This window comes from Anticarsia gemmatalis, chromosome Z, assembly GCF_050436995.1.
Source record: "Anticarsia gemmatalis isolate Benzon Research Colony breed Stoneville strain chromosome Z, ilAntGemm2 primary, whole genome shotgun sequence".
Lineage (NCBI taxonomy): Eukaryota > Metazoa > Arthropoda > Insecta > Lepidoptera > Erebidae > Anticarsia > Anticarsia gemmatalis.
The window spans coordinates 18,496,375-18,507,614 of NC_134776.1; the positions used below are offsets into that span (position 1 = coordinate 18,496,375).

Sequence of the window (11,240 nt, forward strand, 5' to 3'; positions counted from 1 at the left end):
GTAGTTCTAGATGTTTTAAGTTCAACTTAATAAAGCAATCTAATAGTAATGATGGATGGTAAATTGGGTAATCATAACTAACCGAAAGGTATTTACTATAATACGTATATTGTATAATACTATGAAGTCATAATCATAATCGTAATGGCCTATGTTATATTAAAGTATACTTAGTCTCAAAACTGTAAATGCAATTTATTTTAATTAAACCTAAAACTACTGTTTTGCAATGGGTGGTCCTTTGTAATTGCCTGCCTGCCTATTGATGCCGCGCAGGGGCTCGGGTTCAAATCCCGAGTCAGGCCATAAAATATTTTTTCTATATTGCCCGCCGTAGCTGAATATGAGCTAGAACATCATCACCTTTATAATAGTTATTTGTTAAAGGTATTGCAATATGCATTCGTTTCTAGATGTATATTCTTTGAAGTAAATTAAATTACGACTAAAAACTATTTTGCGCCAACAAAAAGTATGAAAATTTCACGAATGCACTTTGCTCAATAAATTTGATCAGGCGCTATGTTGACAACGTAAAATGTAATAAAAAGCAGCAACATAATAATATATCTTAGTCTCTAAATATTTACTTCGTATTATAATGAGCTGAGTGTATTATTCAGAGAATAATAAATAGTGTTTAAAACACGTTTATAGGTTTCACATAATATTTTAGTAACACAAAATAAATTGAATCAAAATTTGGGCTTTCTAGAGTCATTTTTTTTGTTAGTTTACCACAGCATGTATGCTGTGATAACACAGCATGTATGCTGTGATAAGATTAATAAAAAAAGCCGACTGCGAATACCAAAAAAAAGCCACACACCACTCTGCAATGTCACAATGATTATTATTTTTTCATGAAATTAAGTAAGAAAACATTGGATACCAGATTTTATTAGCCATACTTCTATGATATCCATGCAAGCATAGTATAGGGTGTCTCAATAGGAGTGCAAAGTGCAAGTAACGTTAGCTGTATTTTATTATTTCTTGAATGACAATATGTATAGGGATCGTAGAAAGTGGCGTCTTTGATCTCTGCCTACTAATTTGGAAAATGGGTTGATTTTACGTAGATGTGGCTTCTCTGAAATTACATATATAGTTGTTACGTGACATCACACACATGTGACAAAATAAATGTTTCGTTGGTAAAAAAACTGATTTCAAACATGGACAAAAGATACACCTGAACTTGGAGTAACCACAGTTACGAGAGAAAAGAACTAGAAAACTTAAAAAGTTGCTTCTCATTGAGACCTCCTATACTTACATTAGGATTTCTTTGAAGAGTTGTCACTAACTGATTTAATTTGAAAATCAATGAAAAAAGTAGTTATAGTAAACAGGTCATGAAGTGGGGTATTTTATTGAAAGCCCAGTAGCAGTAGGTACTAATAATTTATTATGGAAGTAGTAATTTTCACAGAGCCCCTATATGTAGTTACCCATTCAGTGCCGTGCACGCCCATCGGCGGGTGAAACGTTTTTACTGACACGCCGAGCCCGCCCATGGGCGGTTGGATTTTAACCTCCGATATCTAAGCCAATAACCATTAGAAAAATGAAAGATTTTGTGAAATGATTCGTTTTACTAAAATTTATTCGTTATCAAAACGGCCTGCAGATATCTCAGGTTTGGAAAAAAGTCAATTCCGACTTTTCATGCCGAACCCGCCCATGGGCGGGCATAACACTTATTCAGGATTTAACAACCTTTTGTGAAATTAGATAAGAACTATAATTTTAACTAAAATTTTATAATTATAAATTTTAACTAAAATTAAGTTACCTTTAATAGAAATTGATGTTGTTTTGCGTCGATAAAATATAATAAGAAGATTTATAACCTACACGCATAAAAAAAATGTTCTGGCCAGAAGCGCAAACAAATATCGCACGAGCTAAATCATTTTGCACGAAAAAACAGCAGACATAATGATCATGGTAGGACCCAGAAGTCATAAACCATATTTACCTGTGTATAACAAAGTTACTTGAAACAAAAGGACACATGCGCTTCATTTTTAAGTACATAACAAACAAAGGACGTCGCTTGAATATTTTCCCACGACTTTTTAATGAAAACAAAGGACTTCGGCGCCTTTGTTATTGCGGCACCTAATCGCGGATAATGAAATGTTTTGATTAAAAGTAAAGCACATCGTTATGATTTATTGCGGCTAAAAATTGTCAGCTAACGAAGGCAATAAATGCCGACAGCTTTGTTCTATGATTTTTATTTATTTTTATTTCTTTTATAAGTCGTTTGATTTCTTCCATATTGTCGTCGTTTCCAAATTCAGTTGTATTGTCTGAACAAAAGAAAGAAAATATTACATATAGTAAATAGGAGGAACGATAAAAATTTATTGTAAGCAAATTTGCATAATGTACTTTTTTTAACTAAGTATGTAATTTAATGTACCCAAGGATTGACGACACCTGACAATTAAAAAAGGCACATATATGTGGGTTTTTAAAAGGCCTAATAGATTTCTTTACATATATATTAGCTTAATTTTTAGGATTGTATGATTTTGATTCATCTTAGATTAATTAAGTGAGAGTTATGCCTTACCTTCATGCTCCATTTCTATTTCAGCTAATAACCAATAAAACTGTCACAATTTTATCACAAATATCGCAGGAAACTTCACATACACGCTTTAAACACGGTACAGTACATGTAAACTGAACATGTGAAACGGTTTATGTCGAAATCTACAGCTACATGCCAAAAACGCCGATGGGCGGGCAAGGATACTTAATCGAGATGCCGGACCCGCCGATGGGCGGGCTGATATCATAATACAGCGGTATCTGGGTGATGTCGTTAATTTTCAGCTAGGCAGTGAATGGGTTAACAACTTATTTTTTCGTTTAAGTCTAGATATTATATAAAAACATTAGATAAGCGGCTCACATGTAAAATAATGCAATTTAACTACAATATTACCTAAAAATATGACCAAATACACTTTAATTTAAATTAAGTACAAAATGTTTCATTGAATACTTGTTTAATCTACTAAATCGACATTACTATGAATAGAAAGTAACAAATTGTGCCGACTGAAACAATCAAATGCAACGAGCAGTTTGCACTATGTTTAAGATCTTGTACTGATAGACTTATTCATAAAAAATTTATACTAATAGCTTAGCGTTGACGCTTAGTATATTTCAAACATTTTGTTACAGTTTATGCCGAAAACAGACGACTAGGACCATTTGAAGGAAGTTTGAATCCAGTACAATAATAAATTAATGGTCACATGATCTCAAACGCAATCCACTTGCCAATGCATGCTTAAACTAAAGGGGCTATAATTACCTGAGTGTATATATTTTTACAGTTTCTTATACAATACAATTGACCTGAATTCGTATAGGAAAATATACTAAAATGTATTCACATTATTCGAAGTGTAATAAAACAGAAAATTTAGAAACGCGTGTGCCAAAGAAACATCACTATAGGTATGACATTGATGAGGAGTACATAGACATAGACCAGGAACAATTTATATTTGGTTCCTCCAAAAATTGGAAACATAATGAAATTAGAATGCAAACCAGTACGCCGGAAGTGACGCAAATTAATAATCCAATGGCGTCAAAAGAATTGTTGAAAAGATCTTTAAACATATCAAATAAATTATGCAGCCTTTTGTATTCTAAATACATACTTAATGTATCAACAGCACAACCGCACAATAATGCTTCGAATAATTGCAAAATCTCTCAACCGACAGAATGCCAATTGAATACAAGCGAGAAAAGTTGCTGTTGTTCATGTAACCCTGATGCGCTGTTTACGATAATGAAGCAACTTTATGACTGTTATAAGAAGAAAAATTGCGATCATTGTAATTGCATTCTATGTGGTCATTTACAGCAAGAAGCGTGTCAACGTCATGTTGAAGTTAAAAAGAAAATGATTTCAGTCGCCCTCGAGACTGAAGATGTAAAAGATATTAGGGAAAAAACACGAAACGCCGAGAAAGCATTAATCGGAAAGACTCCAGCACAAAAAGAGATAATTTTAAAAGATTTAGCACTATCAGGAATTCCATTGCCTGACGGCAAAACGGAACTTGATAAATTGTTAGTAAATAAAGTACTTAGAGAATTTGGCTTACCACCGAAAGGAACACTGCAGATGCCACTAGATGGAATGTCGCCAATAGTACAGCGTAAAATATTGAGAGGTTTATACGGAATTAAATGCACACAGTCTGAAAGAAATTTAGCGCAGGTACGAAAACCTCAATATCTACCAGCATCAGAAAATATGAGGACGTTAAAAGCTACAAAACCACTTCAAGTACTAGAGGGAAGATCCAAAGCACAAAAAGAAAAAATATTACGAGAACTTGCAAATCAAGGCATCCCACTACCCGAAGGATATACAGAGTCAGATAAAGAGCTAATACACAAAATTCGCAATGATCTTAGAGTTTCACCAGAACCCAAGAGCTCAGCAATGAAAATCAAATATGCCTCGCTCCAGACTGATAGTTTAAGAAAAAAGTATGGCAAAGCAACTGATTATAAATTAATAAATCCACCTCAAAAAAAGCCATATGACATTGAGAGGCTACTTTCTAAAGCCCGTTCGCCATCTGAAAAAGCGCTCATAGATAATCTAGCATCCGATAAATTACGCAAGTCTAAGGTCGATAGACTTGTAACTCCTAATGAGGACCAATCTATAAATTTACAAGCACGTACAAAATACAGAGTACAATATCCTACAGAAAAATTAACATCAGTAAAGCAAAAGCAACACATGGTTCCAGCTAATTTTAGCCCGACTCTTAAATCTAAAGCTATGAAAGATCAGCAAATAAAAGCAACAGCAGCAGGATTATCGCCTAAAGGTCCTGAAAGAATTTTAGCACATAAAATAAGGAAAAAAGCATTTACACAGTCAAACGAAATCGAAATGCTACCAGAAACAAGACGAAAGACCCTCCCTCTTACTAAAAGGCAAAAGATTTACAAAGACACATCCAATAGTATGAAAGACGGTATAGGCCAGATTGACTTGTTGAGTCCAGAATTAAATGTAGACAAGTCTAGACCAGCAGTCTTAGACGAAATGTCGCTAGCTCAGAAAGAAAAGTTCTTGAGAGGTTTAGCTAGGTCCGGTATTCCTATGCCAGAAGGTAAAACACCTTCAGAAAAATCTTTGATAAATAAAATCAGATCAGAGGAACCTAAATATGCTCTATTCTCATCAGATAGGCTGAAAAAAGCCAAAGCTCTAGGACTCATAACACCACTAGCAAACAAACCACCAAACCAAAAAGAACAAATAATGAGAGGATTAGCTGAACTCGGTTTACCGGTTCCTGAAGGTAGTTCACCATCAGAGATAAAATTATCAGAAAAAATTCACAAGGCGTACAATTTACCTCCTTACCCTAAAGGTACTGCAGGTACCAACACACGTAAACTTGTAAATATAGACGATTTGACATTAGAGGAAAAAAGAAAATTGCTAAATTCTCTGGGTGACACCGATAATTTACCAATAGGCTTATTACCAGAGAAAGCTTTCATAGCCAGAAGAAAAATAAAAGTGATCGGCGATAGCAAATTTGCAGCTCCCGACGAAAAAAAACGAATTCAAAGAGAAAAAATACTACGAAGTCTAGCTGAAGCTGGAATTCCTTTACCAAAAGGTACAACACCATCTGAAAATTATATAATAGATAAAATCAGAGCAGAACTACCTATAAAAGCAAGATTGTCAATAGAAAAGCTAAAAAAAGCTAAAGCTCTTGGGCTTATCACGCCGTTAGTGGGGAAAGCACCAGAAGAGAAAGAGAGAATTATGAAGGGCTTAGCAGAACAAGGACTACCATTCCCTAAAGTTACAACACCATCAGAGAAAAAACTGACGGAAAAAATACGCCAAGAGCTAAATCTACCACTTAAATCTAAACCTCCGTCCCCTCCAGGCAAACATGGTGCAGCAGTTAACGTAAATAAGCGCTTAGTTCAATCAGGAGCAGATAAAGAAAAACTGTTACGAAATCGGGAAAATAAAGGGTTACCACATCCGAAAGACAAATACACATCATCGAAATTCCACTCACCTAAAATTAATCAGAAGCTGGGCCTATCGAATGTATCGTCAGATAAACAAACTAAAGCGAAGGCTGCCGGGTTGCTCACACCAATTCGAGAGAAATTACATGACGAAAAGAAAAGAGGCCGAGGTTTGACTGATACTAAAGTGTCGTTAACTCAAAGCCGAACATATTCAGAAAAATCTATGGTTAAACATGCTAAAGCGGAAAGTCCTATCCAACCGCCATTATCATTAATAGAAAGCTCAAGAGTCCGAAAAAGTAAAAAAGCAGAGCCTATAACAGTTTCCGGTGACAAAACATCAAGCCTTAAACAAAAAGGACATCAAGGCAAAGTAGCCAAAAAAGCATTCCGAAGTTCAGATACAACTGAGAAAAGCAAAGACACCGACAAAGTAAGAGTATGCGACCGTGGATGTGGTTGTGATAGTAAAAAAATTAAATTCAAACACAATATAATCAGAATCAGAGTGTCTTCCCCTGATTTATCATCGATCTGTTCGTGTTCTGCTGAATGCATGACATCCATTAAAAGTGGTGCCATTACCGACTTTGAAGGAATAAAAGTGACCATAGGTAGTGTTCATGGCATTACTTCATTTTCCCAAGAGTATTTTACGTCGAATTCTTCAAAACTTATGCCAAGTCAAATTAATATTGATAACTATAAGAACACAATTCAAGGAAGTGGCAATTCGATGTTTGATTTGTTTAACATCACAAGTAGCAACAACACCAGTTCTGCGGAAAAATCAAGTCATCATAAATTCAGCCAGTATGGTAACAAGTGTAAACTTCAAGAATGGAGAAAAGAGTTTTTGCGTCATCCTGATCGACCAAAGAACTTGGTGTCAACAAATGTCTCTCCAAATAACCACTCTCTTACGGGAAACACATCCAGTTTTAACTCAATTATGATTATAAAAAGTGAATCCTCTTTGAGTTTAATCAGCACTAGTGGGAGCGATAGTAGTAGCACTACGCTTTCATGTTCGGATGAGAGTATAACATCCACTGCTACTAACTACTTTTTTCCATCAATTAAAGGGTGTTTAAGTAGTGTTAACACATGTGACCATCCTAATCATCGCGTTAATGAAGCTGATAACTATGAAGTTCACGTCACAAAAAGGTAATTAACTTTTAGTTGGCATATTGCACTTGATTCATTTTTAAATCGACTTCCAAATTTCATAAAAAAATATTTAGTAAGTAGTTAAAAAAATATAATATAAAAATACAAGTAGCTTAGTAGTGACCACTGTAACGTCTTATATGACTGTCAGTTGTGTAAAGTCAAAATGTCCTAAAATTTAACGTACCTAGTAGTTCTCTACAATCCGGTAATAAAAACATGAACTTATTTCATAGAAAAGGTACCCAGTTCTTAACAAAGCCCCTTGCAACTTGTTGAGTTATTACACATATGATATGATATAATCAGCTGATGAAGAGGTACTTAATTAAGTCCAATTGGAAATCGTAAATATTCCGGTGAAGATCGAATATTAATGGCCACACAATTGTTACATCAATCTGAAAATAATAAAACATGTATTTGAGCATCGACACTTTAATAAAGTTGAAACATATAAATGCATTTTTATGTGTTACGTAGAGTAAAATAACAAATTGTACTTAGTGAGTTAGTAGCTGTTTCACCTCAATAGACAATATCCTTACTTGGAACACTTTTATTCCCATTTACTGTTCACTTTCACAAGTTTCTTACCATTTCAATCAAACTGTAAATGTCTCTCCAAATGTTGTAATCTCGTATTTTTTTCAGTCCGAATACAAGCCAAATGTGGTGCGTAACAAGCAAAGTTTTAAAGTATTATTTTAATAATAAATAAATCAAAATAAAAATTAAAAACTATTACTTTGTGTAGGTTATGTTGATCAAAAGATTTTAATGACAAGATGTCAATGTTTAGCTTAGCGAAACAGATGTGTACAGAAAACATTATGCACACCATAGCGTACTTATTGAAAGTTAGCGTAGGAGCATGTAAGCCATAGAGCTTCTTACTTTGAAACAATCTCTAATACCAAACTCATAATAAATATATTTACGTGTAGGGATTGTCTTTAAAATATGGAGACTGCTAAACAAAGTAACACTGAATGCTTAAAATTAAATATCAAAATGTTATTAATTTCATCTAAATACAAACGTTCGAAAATATGCAACGTATAAAATGCACACTTTAGCTTTATTAAAATATTTATTTTATGCCTAAGAAACTAAATTAGTTGATGACTTTCTATTTAAAAAACATTTAGATATAAATCATTTTATTAATGTTTTACGAAAATTGCAATATTTTTTCAGGGTATACTTTTATTATGTTACGCATACAGGGTTTTAGACAAACGGTTGTCCAAACGATACATGCATTATCATTTCATTACAGAATAAAGCTTATTATTTTATTCATATTTAACTTAAGTTTAAATCAACACAGAGTTTATAAATACCGTGTATAGTTTTCAGGGTTTAATTTATAACCCATTGGATTTTAATTTTTTATTAACTTTCAGTGAAGGAAATAGCAGCTCGCAAAACAGCAACACACGCAATGAAAATTACAAGTGGAGGAGATATGATAAAGAGCCAGGTAGACTCGAATATCCTGAGTCTATTCATACGGAAAAATCTAAAGTAAAATTGAAGAATAAACACCCTAATTCGGTATTATTGATAAATTATTTGAACAGCGAGCAGAATGTGACTGCTGTGATCGACCAGCCATTTTCTAAGCATATATGCTCGGACAGTTTTCTTTATTTACTAGTACCAAGTGACTGTGATGAATTTGCTTCTGAATCAACGATATATATTTGATTTATATCAATTTTAAATGATGTGAAAGTTTGTTAAATATTTAACTATTTGCTTAGACAAATATGTTGTGGCTAATTAAAATGAAGAACTAAATTTGGGCTAATTTAGGCTTCATTATTTATAAACATAGTTGGAGTTTATGTTTATTAATACTGCCTGGATTTGTTCGATTCTTCGGTCTCGAGGTTGGGGCCTAATTTTTGAATGAATAGTGATATGCATCGATAAAAAGATGTTATTGTTAAGTGACTTAGCATTACCTACAGATATCTGTGGTATTATTTTTATACAGATGTCCATGCTATATACGCGCTTAACTTTGAACAACTAAACTAAATTGGATCATTTTTCTATGTGTTTGTAACTGTCAAGACAGGGTTTGTATGGAATCGATGAGATGGATCTAAATTCAAAAGGGAATGAAATCAACGAGATAAAATTGTACTTCATCCAGACGATGTCGGGTCAGTTTTTTATAAAAATGTATTTGTTTTAAGTATTAGTTTTTTACAATGTTGTTTTCGAATAAAAGATGTGTTAAAATTTGACTCGATCTTTATTTTAGTTAGAATTATCCATTCATATAAACATGCAAACGTAACGTAACGTATCGCAAAACTTATTTTTTTAAATCAGTTAAAAACGTTCCAGAAATAAATTCTGTTAGTAGCTTTTAAGTCATTCTTAAGATTACTTTTGAATAAAATTTGTCCACCACAGCTCCATGAGTCTTTTATGTTACACACCCAGCAAAGAATAAGTCGGTTTAATTTTATTTGGTATCAACTGACCCAGCAATTAATATCATCGACAATAATAAAACTTCTTTATTCAATACGGTACTCCGCGTGGTTCTTCGACATCTCACCCTATCAGTATACTCTGTGGTTTAAATCCAAATCTTAACTGTCACTACACCATGCAATAATAACAATAAAATAATGTTTATAATAGACACGCTTTAACGTATAAAAGTAAGTAATATCCGTTACAAAAGTGTTGAAGATAATGCATATTTATTTAAGTATGTAAACGACTGCAAGGTCTGTGCTAGACAACATTTTACACCATCTTCTAGAAACCTTCTTCAACTGTGAAATATTTACACATAGTACTTGAAAGATTTTAGTGGTTGTTACAGATACAGTTGATCAGGATAATGAAATAACTTAACAAATGCCATGCCAGTAATATAAAAAAACATACTGCCTTTTGAAACGAAAAATAAATAGTATATATAACAGAAAATATGAACGTAAACGATTTTGTCTACAACGATTTTAACAAAGAACTTTTTTATAAAGACTTGAGTACATTCAACAAAGATAACAGTCTCTGTAATGTTAGCATCATTGTACATCAAAGAACACCAAGAAAAGCAAAGAAGACCAGTTGCAAGTAAGTTAGCTGCAAGTAAGCACCTGCAGTCGTAAATCACATTAAACAATAACATTAATTATACATACTTAGTAGTAATAAACTGATTTAGATTTATATACCGATACCTTCTAAGGTTACCAAGTCATCCTACTTTATGTATTTTATTATTTTTATATAAACGTACCTACATAATAAACGATGATCTTAGTGTTAGTGTTATTTTTTTTATAAAAGAACTATAATTACCGAGTAATAATAACAAAAAATAGCAAAAATCATTTTATACCGAAGGAAGAGCTTACAATCTTTATGAAAAAATCATTATATTTATTTCAAATTAGTTTATTTTCATTATAATATGAAAAAAATGCCATCAAATCGCTCTTCTGTAAACATTCTATAATGTCAATTTACTCATTATGCTTAGGAGGTATCGATATAGTTAATACAGTTTTACTTTCAGTAACAGCATCTATCGTATAAGTAGAAACACATCAGAGAGACGCTCAGAGAACATGATGGATTGCAACGGATCGCACAGGAGAAAAAAACTTAAAAAACATCCTGAGCTAGTTTGTCGGATGATTCATGCAAAACTAAACAAAATACACAAGATTAATCATAAAAAAAGACGACGGAATGAATCCTGGGAATCATTTATAGTAATTAATAATGTAAAATGCAAAGGTGATGTAAAACCATTGGTAAATGAACTATTGAGGAGGAGAGATTTCTTCAGTACTTCCTCTATCTTTGTGGTTGTATCAGCTTCTGACGAGGATGACGATTCTTCAAAGAGCGCGTTAAATGAAAGAAGAGGAAGGAGAGACGCTCATACTTTCGATACTATCAAATCTGGTAAATTATTAATACTCCTATATTTTTATAGATTGGTTCTGAAA

The 11,240-nt window shown here is 33.0% G+C and overlaps 1 protein-coding gene across 1 annotated transcript; it reads left to right on the plus strand.

Moving 5' to 3' along the window:
- The first annotated feature begins 3,946 nt into the window (after nt 1-3,946).
- Nucleotides 3,947-8,958, plus strand: LOC142986730 (uncharacterized). Its single transcript, XM_076135343.1, has 2 exons — nt 3,947-7,242; nt 8,655-8,958. The coding sequence occupies exons 1-2, from the start codon at nt 3,947-3,949 to the stop codon at nt 8,956-8,958; spliced, it is 3,600 nt and encodes a 1,199-aa protein (XP_075991458.1).
- The last annotated feature ends 2,282 nt before the right edge of the window (nt 8,959-11,240 follow it).

What these genes read in the sequence shown, in the direction of transcription:
- LOC142986730 (XM_076135343.1), top strand. Translation starts at nt 3,947, where the DNA reads ATGATTTCAGTCGCCCTCGAGACTGAAGATGTAAAAGATATTAGGGAA. An exon ending in GAAGTTCACGTCACAAAAAG is followed by an intron (nt 7,243 to 8,654) that starts GTAATTAACTTT and finishes ATTAACTTTCAG; the next exon opens with TGAAGGAAATAGCAGCTCGC.